At 33.0% G+C, this 21,378-nt stretch overlaps 3 protein-coding genes across 3 annotated transcripts; all 3 read right to left on the bottom strand.

Annotated features, from left to right (window-relative positions):
* Positions 1 to 2,516: 2,516 nt before the first annotated feature.
* Positions 2,517 to 10,892, bottom strand: TRIADDRAFT_56324 (uncharacterized protein; the record flags this gene model as incomplete). Its single annotated transcript, XM_002112341.1, has 21 exons — positions 2,517 to 2,682; positions 2,961 to 3,181; positions 3,287 to 3,490; positions 3,571 to 3,713; positions 3,813 to 3,986; positions 4,199 to 4,292; positions 4,402 to 4,581; positions 4,683 to 4,871; positions 5,325 to 5,459; positions 5,539 to 5,821; positions 5,902 to 5,993; positions 6,260 to 6,382; positions 6,514 to 6,624; positions 6,744 to 6,903; positions 7,037 to 7,113; positions 7,679 to 7,840; positions 8,008 to 8,168; positions 8,253 to 8,537; positions 8,668 to 8,920; positions 9,662 to 10,222; positions 10,773 to 10,892. 21 exons carry the CDS (start codon positions 10,890 to 10,892, stop codon positions 2,517 to 2,519), a joined length of 3,894 nt encoding a protein of 1,297 aa, XP_002112377.1.
* A 1,948-nt stretch (positions 10,893 to 12,840) lies between these two features.
* Positions 12,841 to 16,666, bottom strand: TRIADDRAFT_56323 (uncharacterized protein; the record flags this gene model as incomplete). Its single annotated transcript, XM_002112340.1, has 14 exons — positions 12,841 to 12,945; positions 12,988 to 13,159; positions 13,321 to 13,541; positions 13,631 to 13,834; positions 13,942 to 14,084; positions 14,160 to 14,321; positions 14,437 to 14,533; positions 14,649 to 14,828; positions 14,925 to 15,113; positions 15,235 to 15,369; positions 15,564 to 15,729; positions 15,861 to 15,952; positions 16,344 to 16,466; positions 16,583 to 16,666. 14 exons carry the CDS (start codon positions 16,664 to 16,666, stop codon positions 12,841 to 12,843), a joined length of 2,073 nt encoding a protein of 690 aa, XP_002112376.1.
* Positions 16,667 to 17,151: 485 nt separating this feature from the next.
* TRIADDRAFT_56322 (uncharacterized protein) lies at positions 17,152 to 21,109 on the bottom strand (the record flags this gene model as incomplete). The annotated part of the gene is made up of 7 exons (XM_002112339.1): positions 17,152 to 17,256; positions 17,303 to 17,464; positions 17,544 to 17,704; positions 17,818 to 18,108; positions 18,245 to 18,491; positions 19,147 to 19,704; positions 20,987 to 21,109. 7 exons carry the CDS (start codon positions 21,107 to 21,109, stop codon positions 17,152 to 17,154), a joined length of 1,647 nt encoding a protein of 548 aa, XP_002112375.1.
* Positions 21,110 to 21,378: the final 269 nt, after the last annotated feature.

Here is a 21,378-nt window from a genome sequence, read left to right as displayed (position 1 = left end):
TACTGTTATAAAATGCAATATCAACATACAAAAACACGATATAACACACTCTTAAGCTAAGGAAAGATAAATATTCCTCATCATTCACGCTTTATGGCACTACGTGATTACTGTAGTAAATAATTATATTTTTATCAATACCTTATTTAAATAAGCAGTAGCTCTTAGATAAGAGACATTATCTTATTGCAAGATTAATCCTTATTGTTATCAATGATCACTTCCTAAAAGTTTTGTTAATTATTCATTATTACCGTCTGCTGCTGTCAAATTGATTGCAGTAGTATTTCTTATTGTCTTGATACTTCATCAATAATAATAAATAATACTAAAAATAAAAATGCTGTAGTCTTAATATAGAATAAAATTTTATGCTGATGCGAAAATTTATTCTCTTCAGCCCCGTTCAATTTTCAACTAATGGTATATTTTCTTATGGTTATCGATAGCAAAGTATTTCAATCGTGAATATTGATCTGTTATTCTTATCCATTACTCATAATTATATCGCTTAAAATGCCATAAAATATTAAGTGGAGATGGGTATTATAACCTTGTAAACTGAAATATTGCTCTTTCTATCACCATAACAGTTCATCAATAATAATTATATGATAAACCCTCACCAAATGAAATTGATTATTTAATGTTGATGTATCTATTTATTCATTTTACTGTCATAAGAAGAATAATACAGCATCACGGCCTTTAAGCGATCCATTATAGGCTATTCCAATTGTTGAAATTTTTTGTTATCCTTGGCACTTATCAAAATAAGCACTGTCTGCATCAACAAAACGCTATAGACCTATGTAATTGTGCAGCGAATTCGATTTTTATCGCCTAAAGTTATCATAAATTTCAAAGATAAATCATGTGGCGAAATTATTCTTCTGTATCAATATGATAACTGATCAATAATAGCCTGTATGTATCGTATGGTACGTTATGATTCTTTTATGTCATAATCGACCATGACCTATTTCAACCATTGAATTTTCTCCCATCTTTAGTCTTTATCAATACAATTTTATTGCGAAATTGTAGCTTTACCTGAGTGATAATGCTTGCTTAAGATAAATCTTTATGACTGCATTTACTATCATTTTAATGCTTCATCAGTAAAAATGATTAATTAATCAATTGCAAAATTCATTTACTTATTCCCAGGGTATATTTTGCAGCGTTGTGCTACACATCAGCATTATAATAAACATGCCATAATATTCAATTTCCGAATAAAATATATAAATGGATATACTGTAAATATTCAGATTATAGCAATGGTATAGAAGGTACTTTTTCTAGTGGTATATTTGAACGGCAAATATCTCAGTTCTAATAATGATTCAATGAATGGAGGTAGAACAAAAATTTGGTAAAAAATGGCGATTTATTCTTAATAACTTTGATTTTGGAACGGAAATTGCAATATCACTCTTGCATAGCTGTCGATCACACAATAATATGATTATGACTACAATAAAATACTGAGTAACAATGTGCTAATGAAGGTGCAAAATCGACTATCCCATTTTCCATTGTCTGGATATCTAGAAATCAACTGCTTTTAAAATATCTCTAACAGAAACTCGTATAAGGACGTTATGCTCTACTTAACGGCATAATTTATATCACAATTTTTCTTTTCACTCAATTTAAAGATCTACTATAGGAATGGTGTACGATCATGTAAAATCTAAATTTTACCTCTATAAAATTATTGTAAACATTAATATATATCCGCACTTAAATGTATCTAAAATACTCTGAAGCAAGTATAACGGTAACAAAGTAACCAATATAAGAATTCGATCTAAACCTAATTGTTTTCATTCAACATGGCGATAGATTAGACTGTAAGTTTGATAAAATCAACCTGAAAGCTATCCTGTACAATGGCTACTGGTACAAGATTATAATATGTAGTAATAAGCTCTACTTTGTTACAAACTAAATTAGTCATTGTAATATTTTATTTCAATACGAAATTTCGAAGTAAAATTCTATAAATTGATCTTGACTTATAATAGATTTGACTTCTCCGTACATTCGGTAAGTATTGAGATCGCAAACCGTTAAGATGATTTTCTTATCACATTAGTAGTCAAATTAAAAAATTTTTAAAATTGAATAAGTTATTCTTTACAAGAATGAACATAATCATTCGGAAATAGTATACAGTACATGATGTACATTTACTCATTTCCAGGAACGCAGTTTACTAGTATTGAGAATCAATGCTTTACTATTAAAATTTCTAACCAAATTTTATAATTTATAAAAATATGTGTAAATTTAATGCCTGGACCTAGCCATCACTTACTATCAAAATATCAATCTGCAAGTACTTTTCCATCGACTTTTAAGTAACGTTTATTAATTCGTTTTTTTAATTTAGATATAAATGAAAATCTACATCAGCGCTATTTTCTGAAGTAAATTGTAAGCCATTTCGCTGGAAAGCCTTGCATTCATACCCGTATAAACCAAATATAAATGATGACGGATGATATTTACAGCAACTGAGAATTTTCCGTGGCTTGAGTATCTGCTGCCTCTACGTCAGCCAGACTTCTATAGCTATTATTGCTTACATGTATATTTAATTTCGGACTTCGCCCCAAGGTACCTTTAAACCAGTATTCTGTAATCGATCTTGTACCTGCTGGTCTCTTGTATCTGTAAAAGGAATTTTTTTGTGTCAATGCATACGATATGTATACTTTACAGTATTGTAGAAGTATGTAATTATATTTGTGAGGTGAAATGAGATGACTATATATTACAAGCTATTCTCAGAGTAACTATAGTATTAAACAATGTTGTAGATTTATAACAGAATACTTAGGTAATTACTAGAGTGCATCATATTTTGTTCTTAAACCCTTTAATTGTAGCAATAAGTCATAATTTGGTCATTGCATTTCGTGTATAATCATAAAATTGTTTAGTAATACCTTCTCAACCACAATGAAGATAGCACTACAGAGACTGATGAGGTAGCCATAGCAGCACTTGCCATCCAAGGACGTATAACAAATCCAACTGGCTTAAAAGCACCTGCAGCTATTGGGATACATACAATATTATATATGGTTGCGAAAAAGTAATTCCATCTTATTCTCCTTAGGGTAGTTCGGGATAAATCGATTGCTGTGACAACGTCCATCAATTTCTCCTGATTGAAGATGAAATGTCGAATGAACTTTAGTTGCAACATGCTCATATCAGTATAGGCGAATATTAAAAGAAGGTTATAATACCGAGGAAAAATTTGCCTAACCTTAACCAGAACTATATCCGCGGCTTCTATAGCTACGTCAGTACCACTACCAATAGCTATTCCTACATCTGCTTGAGCTAGCGCAGGCGAATCATTAATGCCATCACCAACCATAGCTACTACATTATTGCGACTTTGTAACGATTTAACTTTAGCGATTTTGTCAGCTGGTTTGACATTAGCATATATTGCTTGAATTCCGACCTAAATGATATTATTAAAAATAAATTCGTATTCTACTTTGATCTATAATAGCTAAAGTAAGAATACAATTTATACATTACTTCTTTTGCAATAGCTTCTGCAGTTCTTCTGTTATCTCCAGTCATCATAATAACTTCAATATTCATCTTGTGTAGATTCTGCACGGCATCCTTTGCATCAGATTTAATCGTATCACAGATAGCAAAAGCTCCAGCGATCTCACCTATTGTCCATGTTTATAGCTTCAGTTGCAGTTTCAATTCTTCATTAATTGAAATAGTAACAGTATTTGTGATCATTTCTTTAATTCCAACATACTCACCATCAATGCCAACTAAAACAACGCTCATTCCTTGGCTTTCATAAGTTGCGACTTTATGATGAAATTCAGTTTTGATCTTAATATGATTAGCATGCATCCAATGTCTGTTTCCAATGATAACATCACGATCTTTTTCCGTAATACTTTTAAATCGGTATGATTTACTATAGTTAACTGTAATAAAATTAAAGTTCAGTTATTCGTCTACACGAAAATAGGAAATTACGTTGCTCTGTAATTGACTGGAAAATAAGCTATAACAAAATATATTCCTGTAAATTTCAATCAATTTAAAAACATATACTGCATCATGCAAAATTAGAAAATGAAACGTATTGAAATCATTTTAGCTAAGATATTCTACAGTATTCTGTCTAATGTTTTACCATTCGATTCTGATAAAGTTACACTGCAACTTATTCCAAATCCAGTTTTAGATTTGAAATAGCTAGTTTTACCAAGGATTGTTTCTTTGGTTTCCTGTAACGAAAGATTTGAGTAGAATGCTCGTAGTTAGTCATAGCTTGAACTACTCCTATTTGTATAAGCACCTCTTTATTAGCCAGCAACTGCAAAGACTAATACAAACCTTTTGTGCATGTTGCACGATTGCTTGAGCTAAAGGATGCTCACTGTTGCTTTCAGCGGCTCCAGCCAATTTAATCAGCTGATTAGCATCTATAAGCAAGCTGTTGGCCAATAAAACTTCTTTCACCTTGGGTTTACCTTGTGTTAAGGTACCTGTTTTATCAAAGATGACTACGGAAACCTAAGAAATAATATTTCAAATGTTAATATAGATGGATAGTGATGTTTATGGTATGAGATGACATTATCCACTTTGGGTAATAATTATTGAGACAGTGTAACCTTATGAGCGATTTCTAACGGTAGTCCGCCTTTAATAAGGATGCCTAACTGAGCTCCTACTCCAGTACCAACCATAACGGCAGTAGGTGTTGCCAAGCCCAAAGCACATGGGCAGGCTATTGCTAGCACGCTAATAGCACATAAAAAGGAAAATTCTAGGACAACATCGGCTACATTATCCGTAAGGACCTAGTTTTGAGTTCCAAAATAGAATAGATCAAAGTTATTTTCGTACGGTGGTGACATGGTTCAAGGGTTTTCTACGACATTAAGTTAAGATAGCTGCGTAAATAGCAAATTTTCATCTCAGGAATCAAATCAGATTCCTCTCGATGATTTTATGATCAAGCTTCTGCACACTCTATTATATCAAAATATCTACTGCATATATTTAATCTTTAAATTGAAGGCTAGATTTTATCTCAAACGACTTCTACCCCTAAAATAAACCGAAAGCAATTTCATTTGATGATCCTTAGGTTAAGATTTTCTCTAATAATTTCTACTAATACATCATCTAATTCGATTTCGCCTAAAATTCCCATGGTTTTTTACTTTCTATATCAATATGAAGCGTAGGCATCGATCAACTCTGACGCCGGAAATAATAGCTAGGCGTATTTTCATTCCTTTAAGACTCACATTAAAATCTGGCTTAATGGCATGGATATTTGTATACCCAATCCAGACCCAAATAAGGAAGGTAACGATAGATATTAGTATAATGCCAGGTACAAAGTAGCCGGCAATTTTATCGGCCAAAAGCTGTATTGGTGCCTACAATTGAAAATTTATGCTTCAGCATTTTAATTTAGTTCTGTTCTCAAATTCATTGAGATTGTTAAAACTACTATACCTTCGATGTTTGGGCGTCTTCAACTAATCGCACTATTTGCGCTAGGGTAGTATCAGCACCTACTTTACTTGCTTTTATTATTAGCACACCGGTTTGATTAATCGTGCCTCCGATAACCATATCGTCTTGATTTTTAGCAACAGACATAAATTCTCCTGTAATGAGAGATTCATCAATCATCGATGAGCCCGTTACAATGAAACCGTCGACAGGGATTCTAGCTCCTGGTATGACTTTTAGAATATCTCTTTCTTGAATATAATCAATAGAAATAATTTCTTCCCTATTTTTATTGAAAGAAAGGATAAATAAGGTTTAGCTGAGCGAGTTCATAACTCATACAAAATATTATGTACAATTTACTTTATAATTTGATTGTCGTCATCCAATTCGACCAAGATAGCATCAGTAGGCTGCATCGATTGGAGCTTACTAAGTGCTTCGGAGGTTTTTTTCTATGAGTTACCAGTAAAATTCATTAATAAAATAAAATTCATCAAATTCAAACAATAACAGAAAAATTGAAATGATGATTTATGTTTGAATTTAAGTTCGATTTTCTCAATGTTTAAAGGCGATTAGATGCTAGAATTTTAATTGTTGATTGGCGCGTGATAATTATAATTATGAATATAGGTCTTATCCTCGAAGGATAGAAAATAACCGGAAATGTTGATTAACTGTATTATAATTAACTGATTATAAGTGAATGACGAATTACTTTTGCTCGATGCTCTAACCAGCGGCCTAAAGATATAAATGTCACCAACATTGGCGTTGTTTCAAAAAACGTAACAGGACTTTCATTGGGTCTTATTGCTGCAGCAATAATAATCACCGTAACCTTAATGAGAAAAGAAATTTTGGCTTATAGAAGTATTCATTATTTCAAACAGTTATAGCAAGAGAAAGTTTGAAAACTTTGTATTAATTAAACAAGGAAATTGCGATATATTTGTTTCCATTTGATTTTACCGAATAGCAATAAGCAATCGTGGTTGCCATTGCAATGAGGACATCCATTGTAGCCGAGCCATGCCGTAATGCTTTATATGCCATGATGTAAAACTGTTTACAGCCAAATACCTACAGAAAAAGATTTTAATTCCAAAGAATATATCATTTAGTTTTATTATATAGCGCTAACATTACAAGAATAATGTTTCATAGAAGAGAAGAGAAAGCATTCTCCTCATTCTACTAACTTGAACAGGTGTTGAAACTATAAGAAAAAGAAGATTTTTCAACGATAGTCCTCGAGCAACGATTATTTGTTTATTGTCGTACTTTAAAGCAGGCCATACTATCAGGATAGTCACAACCGGAAGGAAGCAGATGAGTGAAAGTAAAAATGTATTTCGCCACCTAAATTGTAAAAGAAATAGAAAGATATTAAGAGATGATAGACTATCATTACAACGTTAAAATTCTGGCTTAATGAACAAAGTATTAAACTAATTTACGATACATTATTCGACTTTAAGTAATTGAGATTTACTTTTTAATTACGCTACCATGTTGCAACTTATTTGACACATCATTCTTAATAGCCAGAGATGAAGGATAACCGAGATCCTGTTTTATATACAACAGTAATATTAATGCAGAATATAGAATTTGATTGACCTGATTGATTACTTTCCTATTACTTTTGTTATCATGAATTTAGTATTTTACTTTAGATTGAACCGACGTTTAGCACGTTATATTATATTATATGATCAAATTACTGGGCCTATTAATAATTTTAATATTATGATCATAACGTCCACTTTAGATCCAACTGACTCTTAATACCTTCAATTAGATGGATCTAATCACTGGCCTATCAGTTTTACTATCGTGAATGTAACATCTACTTTAGATCCAATTTGACTTTTAGCACATTCAATTAGATTGATCTAATTCACTGACCTATTACTTTAACTATCATAAATGTAGCATCTACTGTGGATCCAACTGGCTTTTAGCAACTTAAATTAAACTGATCTAATTTACTGGCATATTAGTTTTACTATCATAAATTTAGCATCTACTTTAGATCCAACTAGGTTTTTGCACGTTCAAATAGATTGATCTAATTCACTGGCCTATTAGTTTTACTATCGTGAATTAAGTATCTAATTCCGATCCAACTAACTTTTAGCAGGTTAATGATGTCACGAACTCCAGTAATGGAAGGATCGTATTCAAATATTCCAGTTTTAAATTCAAGAGAAATTGATATAACTGTAACTCCTGTAAGCTCTTGGAATGTGCTTTCAATATCTTCAATGCTTTCTTGGCCGATAATATGATCAATCTAAAATTGGAACCAAATTCTACTTTTAACATTTTAACCTGCTATGATCCGGCGAATAAATGAGTTACAGAATATTTTCTAAATCAGTATTTTTGCATAAATACTCGTATATTATACATGCACATATGATAATCATGGCCAAGAGGTCCTACTTATAATTCATTTACCTGTAATTCTACCTGGTTAGAGGCATTAATGTGTCGTAGAATCGATGCGTCAAAACCTAATTCTGATATATGAGCTATGATTTTTTCGCCATTGGTTAAGTTAGAGTTATATTTAATTTCTCCTCGTTCCGCTAGCAGAGCCACGGAAACGGAAATTATTCCTATAAAATTCATGAGATGAAAAATTACAAATGGTGATGTAAAAAGGATACCTCATAAGGCAATTTAGTCATCTTGAGTATTACCTTGTTTTTTTTTCATTTCCCGCTCAATATTTGCGACACAAGACGAACAAGTCATGCCTTTAATGGATAACTGGATTGATTTTGATTCAATAACTTGATCTTTATCTCGATCTTTATCTATTCTAGGAGCTTTATGACAGTCATCCTGGAAATTTTCTGAATTATTCTTGCTGACATCGATTTTACTTTCATCAACTGGTTTTTTTTTTTGCTCAGTTACATTATTTAAATTCTTATTGTTTGATTTGTCATTAAGGTAATTAGATGAATTGGTGGTATTGGATGCTATTTATTTAAAGGATAATGTGAAGAATTGTTCATATAAATATGAGTCCATACAATTTAAAATTATATTACGAATTAAGTAGGGTAAACAAAGTAGAATCACTTGAAAATTGTGAGAAGATTTATTTACCATTATTTTGAGCTACTGCTGCATTTACCATCAGGCTTGCATCAAATCCTGTATCGTTGATAATGTCTAGAATTTGTTGTTGAGCTATAATATTACCATCAAAGACGATATCAGCTTTGTGTAATGGTAAAGAAACGCGGATAAAATGGATGCCAGCTAGCTCCAGAACGCAGCTCTGGATGTGATTAACGCAAGAATTGCAAGTCATTCCATCGATATCTACAGCGATATAGCGAGCCATCTTGGATTCCGACTATAGAAGGATCAAAATGAAGTCACAAACTTAGTAATTGCGGTAAAAATAGCTCAATGAAAATCGTTAAGTATGTAGAACAAACTGTAATTAATCTACAAATGGCTTAATCTTAGTCAATTTTTTTGATACTATAATTTTCATAAGAAATATTAAATTCTACTTGTGTTTAAGCAAAAATATGATCGATAAATCCTGAATCCTAAGTTAACTACTTTTCTACTAGCGCTATACCGGCAGATCTACTTGTATTTATATAGCAAACATGATCGATAAATCTCGAATCCTAAGCTAAATATTTTTCTCTATTAGCGTTATACACGTAGATTAATATACTACAAAAAATTGACTTGAATCTTAGCAATATACTGATCATCGTTATTTTAGTCTATAAAATAGCATTTAAAAAGATTGTAGCAAGTAATATATAAAAATCTAATCTCTATTTTACATGTCATACTTTCCTGCGGCGGTAAACTAATCCATGATTGTTCAAATGTCAAGACCGTAGTATAACAGTAAAAGAGTAGCAATCTTCTTGCGTAACTAGTAGAACTAGTTCAAATTTCTACACTATCGTGAATACTATACGATATTCTATTCGTAAACTACCGGTATGTCTTTGATTCTTTCTACAATATCACTCGCAATTATTTCCCTATCATTATATCGGACTATAGCTTGCTCTTGCAGAACTAGTACAGATACTTAGCCATTTTTACAGTATTATGAACAACATACCTGTAAGATACTAGCATCGAATCCTACGTCTTTGATACTTTCTACAATATCATTTGCAGTTGTTTCTTCATCGTCATATTGGACTACGGCTTGATTCTTTTCTAGTGACACCCCAACAAATTGGATCGCTTTTACGTCGGATAATGTTCCTTCGATAGATTGCACACATGAATGGCAAGTCATTCCGGTAACATTTAATACTGCTACATCATTTCGCTTCGATAGATTGCTGTTATCGTTTTCTTTGGTTTTCATAGTAGTAAACTTGTTGCAATAGTCTATTATGGGACTGGGAGAGTTCAATAAATCGTAATTATATCGTACTATAAGAGCATTTAACTTCTCATCTATGTAACAGTTTCCTATGCCAGAGACTTCCATTAGATGTTTTATTAATTGGTCATAATCAGCAGGTAATGTCTGAAGATTGAGCTGTAAATTGAATAGATTGGATTTTAGTTGAGCACCAAAACCCATATCTTGGATTTCATTTATGATTTGATGATGATCGATAAGATGAGGAAAATAGACAATATCTCCTTCTTCTTGCGTTAAGGATATCTAATAAATCATTTCAAAAGATGATTGAACTGGCTATAGCGTAATAATTGAAGAGTTTAATAGAAAAATCAATCGTTGCTAAGAAATTGATTACGCGAAGTGATGAAATGATAGAAAGATATTCAGATTGTGGACTTTAAGCTAAAAAGTATGGATTAACATAACCTTAAAAATTATAACGATGCTGTATAAGCTGTTATAAATTACATGAACTCAACACTAAGAGATCTGTTAGGATTGATCTAGAAAGGACTACTTCATTAAAATCATACTCAGAAACGATATGTATAAAAATAAATTGAATCTCGACGTAAATTACTGTCGATGTTTTCGAGAATTCTATCAAATTGTTATACAGATACTGATACATCTATTAACTGAATTCACAACTCGAACACTAGCTGTTGATAGGATAGAATTTGATCCACGTTACCGGAAATACATAGTTTTATGCTTTAAACTAACGAAATGAAAGGATTATTGATTCATTTATCATAAAAGTTTTTATTTGCGGAATTATTCCAATTACTTCTAACTTTGTAATAAATACCTTAATACTTTCAAGGCCTTTGACTTCGGCAATATTTCCTTGGATAGATCTAATACAGGAATTACATGTCATTCCTTCGATACTTACTAGTATATGTTGGGTTATTTGCGTATTATCCATTTTAGGCTTAAATGTAACACCAATAGTCAGCTACTGTATTAACTAAAAGAGGTAGCGTAGGAAAAACAAAATAAGAGGATGATGAAAGGTTATCACGACCTGATTGCCAAAAAATAATTAGCGGCGAGAGCAAAATACGGATTGAGTCGTATGTAGCCTGCGGCGAATCAGTAGCTAAGCAATAGGGGAATTAGAAACAGTAGGATACTATAGGCCAATTTATTTATTTATTAATGCTGATTTCGTCACAATGGAAAAAATAATTTCATGCATAAATTCTAATTTGGACGGACGCGGTAAACGGTAGACGATAGACTACGGGGATGCGCCTGTTAACTCTCGATATTATTACAGTATATCGAATGAAAATTCGCCGTCATTCAGTTTAAGTCAGGGTTGTTTTATAGTATGCTAATGAGATTAATTAAAACTGCCTTATCACGGCATAATCATATGTTTGTAAATACTTTGCTGGACTATGGTAGCTTAAAATCTGGGTTAATCGTATCCAATGATGATCCAAAACACATTTTGAAATTTAAAATTGCCAACATATCTACGTATTGATGGCAAATAGATGGTTGAAATTGCTATCTTTTTTATTATTGATCATACTATACCCATCTTTATTAGCTGATTTTTATGACGTTTTATTAACGTCAATAAAAGTGATATATAGCGGTTGTGATAGGTCTTTTCATGAAATGGACATATTAATGCTTGTGAGTTCTGTGTATATTTACATATTAAAGTAAATATACTAGGAACTATATATTTAGCAGTAGCAAAAATAATAAATTACCAAGCTATGGAGTCCAAGATAAATGGTATTAACGCTTATAATAGCTGTTGTTACAACCGAATATAAATTATATTTATGGTATTCAAATCAGTCCACTATGATGTAATCGACGATTAGGGCGTCGTAGATTTCAGAAAGATTTCAAGGGTAAAAGGTGTCAACAATCATGGCAGCTAATGCAGTTAAGCTGTATTGCCCTTACAGTAACATTATTACATACGGAATAGCGACATTTTGTTAACTTTGGCACTAGGTGGAGTAGCCATAATAAGGAAAGAGTGATAATTAATCAGTAACTTTGTACTATCTGCTAGAGTGATTCATGACTACAACATACAAGTACAGTTGGTGACATGCCCATTTCGATATACACTGCTGTAGTGAAGCCCCAAATAAGCTTGAGACTAACATTATGGAATAATGCAAACATTAATAAATTGTACGCTAGGTTAGTCTGATTGCAGTTAGATAGTCCTTGGTAGTTATGAGATGAACCTAATCTTGTGTAATACAGCGAATTTTACAAGAAACTGTAGTTCTTGTTGTATTTTTGAGAAGATACGTTATCACAACGGCATTGCTGTTATATGAAATAATATGACGGATCTTCATTAAATATATTTTATATATCACTACATTGATTTATAGAGGATTATTATTTCTCTTTCATACAACAAGAGACTGCTGGTATAAGATAACTATAGGTTAATTTCTACAGAGGGGATGATACATGAAGATAAACTATACGTGACAACACGGGCATGCATTTACATCAACGTCTTTCATAAATTTTTCACATGCAATATATAAAACGTAAATTCTCTCGTAAATAGAATTGTATTCTAAATAGTTATCTATAACTTGAAACTGATCGAGTCTACCTGTGTTGCAACTAGGAACTTTCGACGAATGTATACTTATTATCGATTAATATATCGTTGTCATTTCAATGCTGAGCATCAATCAATAAGAATGGTATGTAGCCATTTTTAAGCAGATTTCTTTACAAAATATAGTCTTAAAATATCATAGTATCTACATATCGGTATATTAAATATTTGTACTGAACAATATGTATTTATAATCATCGAAATAAAGATTAAATTCTTAGTAAGTATAATCTTAAATGAATTTAAGAAACAAAGTTTAACATTTGACCCTCTTAATCTTATTAATATATCCAAACAAAATATTATCGGTTCCATATAAAGGCAATGCTTGATAGTAAATATATCTGGTTATTAAAACCAACTGTAGTGATAAATTTTAGTAAGGTTTAAATAACTTTTAAACCTTTAATAATTGTTTCGTTGGTGCTGTCGATTGGTCATCATCGTTATCTGACAAGTCACTGCCATAGTTGGTAGCATTTCTATTACTGGCTTTGAGCAACTTCGAGTAACGATAGTGAGTACTTGAATCCCATTTTTTAGAGAACTTTGTTCTATCGACTGGCCTTTTATACCTTAAGAAAAATGATTCCACATCATCAATGACTATCGTTACCTCAAGCTAGCAGACTTTAACATCTTTTTTTGAAGTAATCAATAACTTATTGATACAGATTATCATATAAAATACTTATTATTAATGTATCTACGACAGCATTAATCTGAATTGTATTACCTTCTTAGTAACAATGACGACAAAACAACCGAAACTGAAGATGCTGCCATAGCGGCACTAGCCATCCACGGATGAATGACAAATCCAAGTGGTTTGAAAACACCTGCTGCCGTCGGTATACAGATGATATTATAAATAACTGCGAAAAAATAGTTCCACCTTATTCTTTTCAATGTTGTTCGGGATAAATCAATTGCAGTAACAACATCCATCAAATTATCCTAGACAACATAAAAGTTACATTAGTAAGTAGCTTGGTTCATAACTTCTATAATTTAAAATGAAGCAGATAAACAAAATGCAATCGAACCTTAACTAGAACAATATCAGCGGCTTCTATGGCTACATCCGTACCGCTACCAATGGCAATTCCAACATCCGCTTGAGCTAATGCAGGCGAATCATTGATACCATCACCTACCATGGCGACCGTATTATTTCTATCTTGTAATGATTTTACTTTTGCAATCTTATCGGAAGGCTTTACGTTGGCATAAACTGCGTCGATATCGATCTTGTAGTAGTAATTAACAAATATCACCCAAAATGATCAACTAGTGGTTCAGTAATCGATCGAAAAATCATTTTTATGTATATATTTTAGCTACTATTTGGTAAAACCTCTTCGGCAATGGCATCAGCTGTTCTTTTATTGTCTCCAGTTACCATAACTACAGTTATATTCATCTGGCGGAGACTACGTATTGCCGTCTTTGCATCATCCTTTATCGTATCAGTTATTGCAAAGGCACCAGCCAATTGACCTGTACAGACAATTTCAAAATAATATTTTTAATCTCCTTCAGAGTATAAGTGGAGCTAAGCTACCAATCCCGTACCGTCAACTGCAGCTAAAACAACGCTCATTCCTTTACTTTCACGCCAACAAACTTTCTCATTAAAAATTGAGTCTAGACTAATGTTATGTGCATGGAGCCAGTGCCTATTACCAATTACCACATCTCGTAATTTGCTTGAAGTCTCGCTCTGATATAGATCTGCTTTTCAAGTATTTATGCATTTTATTGATTACTGTCATTACATATTATTAATACGATGCGTATTCCATATCATATGTAGGCAGGGAAGGTATGCGTTTTAAATAAATTATTGTACCTTTAACATTTTTTGGTTCGGCAACGGAGCACCGTATGCCAAATCCGGTCGCTGACTCAAATTGACTGGTCTTTCCCAAATAGGATATATTAATTTTCTATGAATCGTTTTGTAAATAGAAATATTAAAACATTCCCCTTATTTATAACATGATTGATGATAATTGATATTTGAATCGAATTAAAGCAAATATTCATTAGGTCATTACAAACCTGTCTTGCATATTGTACAATAGCGGTTCCTAAGGGATGCTCACTATTGCTTTCAGCAGCTGATGCCAGTGCAACTAATCGGTTAAAGTCGACTAAAGATTCATCAGCCAGTAAAACTTCTTTAACTTTTGGCTTGCCCTGAGTCAACGTACCTGTTTTATCAAACATTACTACAGAAACCTAAACAAAAGTAATAATATTAAAACTCTTAAAAGTCTAAACGCATGCGTAAGTACTGTCATAGCCGATGTTTATTTTCATTTATTCAAAGCCAACCTTATGAGCGATCTCCAATGGCAATCCACCTTTGATAAGCACCCCTAATTGTGCACCTACACCAGTTCCCACCATGACTGCTGTAGGTGTAGCTAGACCAAGGGCACACGGACAAGCTATCGCAAGTACACTTATAGAACATAAGAATGCAAACTCCACAACGATTTCTGTTTTATTATATTCATTGATCTAATTCAGTACGTAAAAGTGAGCAATCGAATGTATTATTTAATCATATAAACAAATGTCAGGGTCTACAATCAATGACATAGTTGAATTAAGATGCTAATAATCGTAATTCTAAACTTACGCCAATATCTGGATTTATAATGGCCACGTTCCCAAATCCAATACAAATCCAAGTAATTAATGTTATTAGAGATAGTAACATGATTCCAGGAACAAAATAGCCGGCTATTCGATCTGCTAACAATTGCACTGGGGCCTGCATAAAAATTTCAAATATTTTAATTATAGCTAAATTCGTTAGAAATTTCGAAATCAACCATTTTTAGTATTCGCCTTAGAAGTTTGAGCATCCTGAACTAATCGGACGATCTGAGAAAGAGTTGTATCGACGCCAACTCTACAAGCCTTCATTATCAGCACGCTAGATTCATTGATTGTTCCACCAATAACCATATCTCCTTTACTTTTAGATACGGACATGAATTCTCCAGTAATTAAAGATTCATCAATCATAGATGACCCTGCTAAAATATAACCGTCCGTTGGGATTCTAGCTCCGGGTAGTACTTTTAAATTATCACCTTGATGAATGTAGTTAACCGAGATATTCTCTTCTCTTTAATGATTCAGTTGTTATAATTAGTGGAGAAATGGGAAACATTTTTGAAATATTAAAAACACAATTTCATTTTATTACAGTAACGCTTAATTCATTTCAGAACCAACATATGCGAAAGACAGACTCACTTGATGACTTGGTTATCAAAATCCAGTTCAACCAAAATTGCATCAGTTGGTTGCATAGATTGTAGTTTACTAAGAGCTTCTGAGGTCTTGCGCTGAATACAATTAATTCAGTATTTTCGTTAAAACTGATCACTAAAATTATGTCGTACAATGCATACAGTAAAATTGTGCTCTTTGAACATTATAAGTAAGCGAGCCACAAGTGATCAGAGTGTACGGTGTAAAATATACAGCATTGTACTAAAACAAGAATATCATGTATACTAGTTTAACATGACAATAAGCGTTCACATAGTCGTCTCTACTGTCTATTTTATTAAATATACATCACGCAAGCAATGCTATCATAAAAGTACAGTGCTTCCAACAAGACTCAGTAATCACCTTTTCCGTTACATTGTAGTTCACTACAAGCTTAGAGTATAAGGCATGACGTCGAATTATTATGTTATACTGGTTTACACAACAGATGTAAATGTGTACCTTTGCTCTATGCTCGAGCCAACGACCTAGCGATATAAAGGTAACCAACATCGGTGTCGTTTCGAAGAAAGTGAGTGGACTGCTATCTGGTCGTAATATCGCAGCAACGATAATTACAGTAACCTATGAATGAAAAATAGTAAATTATAGATGAGGCATTACAGAATCTAGAGTGTTGGGATAAAGAAATATGACAGTATCAGAACTGTGCTTCGGAAGTGTTATATTAAACTACACACCGAGTAGCAATATGCAATTGTCGTAGCCATCACAATTAAAACATCCATTGTTGCTGAACGGTGCTTAAGAGCTTTGTAAGACATGATGTAAAATTGTTTGCAGCCGATTAACTATCCAGTCATGAGCAAAATCAAGTAAATAAATGATCGTCAGTCGGAAAGAGATTTGTAATCTTATCATCGTCTTCAATAAATTTATCACCAACAGTAACAGGAAACTATATAAACAAGCTACAGAGCTTACTTGGACTGGAGTCGCCACTATAAGAAGTAAAAGGTTTTTAAGCGATAGTCCTGGAAAAATTATCATTGGCTTACTATCACTTTTCAAGGCAGCGGATGTTACCAAGATTGCAACGACCGGTATAAAGCATATAAGCGAAAAAAAGAAAGTATTCCTCCATCTGGAAATTAGAAATTATATATATTGTTAAAAAGAAAACTTTCTAGCCAGCCGAATTTAGATAATTAAAGATAATAAATTTCTCTAAAAGAATTACTGATGTACAATTTAGTAATAGTAGCATTGCCTTTTAATTTCGTTATGGTGATTAAATTGTTTTGAGGCATCATTTTTCGTAGCAAGTAATGCAGGGTAACCAAGTTCCTGTTATAATCACAAGGCAGCATAAAAGTAGGAGTAAATGAATAGGGTTATTAATATTATCAAGATGCTACAAATAGTAGATATAATTTGAAAAATTTTTGTATGAAACCTACATTTAATGCACGAATGATATCTCTCACTCCAGTAACAGAAGCATCATATTCAAAAACACCATTTGCTGACGATAAAAATACGCTTGCAGAAATAATCCCAGGACGATCTCGAAAATAGCTCTCAACATGATCAATGCAAGAGGGACTAACAATATTATCAATCTGAAAATATATCCGGAATAGGGCCATTCAATATAGCATACGTATTTTCCCGTTGGTCGTAGTACAACAGCTTTCTTACCGATAATTCGATTCTATTTGAATTATTTCCTGATGAGATTATTATCGCTCCAAAGCCCAATTCGGTAATGTCGTTTACAATAGCTTCAGGATTGGTTACGTTTGCGTCATAGGTAACTTCGCCCCTTTCAGCTAAGAGTGCTACTGCTATGGAAATGATACCTACATGCATATAACGATTGATTTGTCAGAAAACTTTCAGGAAATTAGTGTAATGAATTTTATGATACATATACTGGCTAACACTTCCACGATGAATCGAATCAAGACTTAACCTTTCTTTTTCTTAATTTCACGTTCAATGTTAGCAACGCAAGAAGAGCAGCTCATACCAGTAATAGAGAGTTGAACAGACTTCATAGCTGCTGCAAGTGTGTTATCAATATTGATGCTTTTGCCAGCATTAGATTGATGCTTTCGTTGGTTAAATTGATGTGATTTACTGATATAATGAAGTGCCTCGTTTTCACCAAGTATAACAGAAGTCGTCGAGACTTCAACGGTTGCAACTTTCTTAGGTTCATTATCTGACCCATTTGCGCTAAGGGATGAGTCTGACGAGTTACCTGTCAAATGATGAAAGTTAGAGAAATTGATTTGGTAAGAATTGGCTACACTGTTATTACAACCCGATTCTACGATTACATATTCTGTTTAGTAATATTTTATTGAACTATAAGCAGATCATTTTAACCGTCGTACCACTGATATTGTTTTCATCCGATTTAATCTTTACATCAAATCCAGCGTCAGTTATAACTTCAGAAATTTGTGCAACAGTAACATGACCATGAGCATAAAAGATATCGGCCTTGCGTTGCTGTAGTGAAACACGAATGTAGTAAATACCAGGTAGATCGATGACAGTGCTTTCAATGTGTTGCACACAAGAATTACAACTCATTCCTTCAATTTCCATCACAGTGTATGTTACATTGTTAGTTTCGGTCTATATAATGAAATAGATAAAAAAAAAATTTGTCTACTATTCTAATTATGTTTTTTATGATGATTCAGGATTAGAAAATAGATGGATTGATTTCAAAGTTAAACTAAAAGGATAATGTTGCTTTTAAAATCGTTGCAGCAATATTGATGACGCTGAAAGTGTTCACGCATATGTGTATTTTGATTGGGTAGGATGAAAATGGAGTTGATAAATTAGGAAATTAAACATTAGCTGCAGCATAGACTGTGGAGTAGTATCCAAGAATACAGCTTAAAAAACTATTTCCATTAAACATTATGACGTGGCTACTACAAAGCATCATCGTTTCCGTGTCAATCAATGGGCATATTCCAATACTGTAAGTTGGCGGATTGATTATGACAATATTAGATGCCATTGGAGAAGTACATTATTCTTAGCTGAATAATTAGTAGTACTGTACGATAGAAATGTATTAGTAAGAGTATTTCCGATCTACATCTAGCAATTTACTATAACAGCAATAGCTGTTGTTTTTTTACAGAAAATAGAATAAGAATAGATCTGATGAGTAAACTCCTGTTATAGAATTTTTATTTACTTTTTATTCACTAAATTCAGATAATGTTCATTCGATCTTATTAGGAAAGAGCTATTGTCATTTGGCTTGACAAACCTGTAAAATGGTAGCATCAAATCCCATATCTTCGATGTTTTCGACAATATCTCTTTCTGTCATTTCTTTACTGTCATATCGAACTGTAGCTTGTTTCTTTTCAAGCGATACACCAATAAATTTGATCGCATTCATATCAGATAATGTTCCTTCGATGGATTTAACACATGAGTTACAAGTCATTCCAATAACACTTACTACAGCTAAGCTAGCTTGCTTGGGTGAATTATCATGACTATCATTTGATTTCATAGTCATTAATTTGTTAAAGCAATCGATAAGAATGCGATGTGATTGTAATAAGTCACAATTATAGCGTATGATGAGAGCATTTAATTCATCATTGATGCTACAATTTTCTACACCATGTATTTCCATTAGATTTTGTGTTAATTGGTTCCGGTCAAAAGAGAAAGGCTGAAGCTTAAGTTGTAAATCAATTCGGTTGGATTTTAATTTGGCATCAAAGCCCATATCTTCAATTTCATTGATAATGGCACGATAATCAATGAGATGAGGAAAGTAGGCAATTTCACCTTCTTCTTGACTTAGTGAGACCTATTAAAAAATAATTGCATAATATTGATTAACAGATTTTTTGATTGACTGGTAAACATTGTCAGTCCTGGGAACAATCGATTTATCCTATCCCCCCCCCCCGAAAAAAAAGCTCCTTTCCGACATGACATGACAACAAATTGATGTGATCGTCAACGGTAAGTTAATCCTGACTAGAATAATTCTTAGGTGGTAAACTTGAAGTGAATCATTGATGATGGTCTATCGTATACGAGATGGACGGTCAATATTGTAATTGATGTCAATTTCAACGTAGTAAAGTGAATTAGAACTGACTCGTTGGTCTATGAATTAATTACTTGATCGAGTCAAAACTATTACCATGATTGCAATCGTATATTGATGAAAAAAGTCACAACTACTGTATTCCACTAATGCACAAGTAACGTTGCCCATGAGTGTTTCATTATTACCTCCATGTTTAATGAAAAATTTAGCGATTCAACCAATTGTTGGACTGATTATATTCTATACTCGTCTAATTGCTATTTACTGTACTTGCCAATCATCGATTCATAGCAACTGATGATGGCCATTTTCAATCTAATTTTGAATGGTTGTATCATAACGAATTCATTCAGCGGGCTTTTTTTTTTCAAGTATACTATACTTGCTCAACTATACATGTTATACGTATACAGTACAATATTGTCATTTTTAGTCATTTTTTGCCCATGCGAATACGGTAAAGTTGAGATTATCGCCTAACCATTTCCTAAAGTAGGACGACACTTGATGATGGATATCGCTACAGCCAGTCCAATCGGTATCGATTAATTGATAGTAATATTAATAATACTCTTACTCTATGTTACTATGGGATATAGGTTACTACGTATTGGATTTCCACTCTAACGTGACTATCGATCAAAGTGTTATTCAATCCAATCCCAATACCGACAAGATTGGATGGTGATGATGACAACCAACCTAATCAACACTGCCTATAACTGAAGGTGTTGAATGGAAGCATTGGATGTGGCTATCGATGCACTCGTTGAATCGACTAGAGTAACTCACGATGCCGACAAGATTGGATGATTCCTATTATTCTAACCATGAAGCTAAACATCGACGTTACTGTAGGATAGCGGTCATGACATATTGAAATTTCTCCTCTCACTTGGCTATCCATCAACATGTTGAATAGAAAGCATTTGCTCAATCCGTAAGATAGGGTGAACAATTGAGCATGATAACGGTTAACTTGCCACGATCGCAATTGGATAGTACCGTCTAAAAACGATTCCAAAACACTAACCTTGATGCTTTCAAGACCTTTCATGGTAGCCACGTTGCCCTGGATCGATTTGACACAAGAATTGCAAGTCATTCCAGTGATGGTAACCAGGATCTTTTGAGTGATGTTGTTCTCGATCTCCATGGCACAATAATCAATTCTAAATCAAGTCGTCGATGCAATCCGTTGTACTGTAGACGCGCTACCAAAGTAAGTAGCAATCACTTTTTCCCTCAAACGGAAGCACAAGCTTGCGTTGTAGTTGCCTTTTCAGGCTCTTTCTTCTAATTAATGTAGTCTTCACTTAATGAACAGTCACAACGAAAAGACAAAAATAGCTCCACTACCGCTTTCTACGGACTTTTGACTACAAGTTCATTAGCTTAATTAATTGGTTGGCAATGTTCTCCGAT

The sequence above is a fragment of the Trichoplax adhaerens genome, genomic scaffold (genome assembly GCF_000150275.1).
Source record: "Trichoplax adhaerens TRIADscaffold_5 genomic scaffold, whole genome shotgun sequence".
Taxonomy (NCBI): domain Eukaryota; kingdom Metazoa; phylum Placozoa; class Uniplacotomia; order Trichoplacea; family Trichoplacidae; genus Trichoplax; species Trichoplax adhaerens.
Note: the sequence above shows the minus strand (reverse complement) of the source record. Positions and strands in the feature narration are given on the sequence as shown.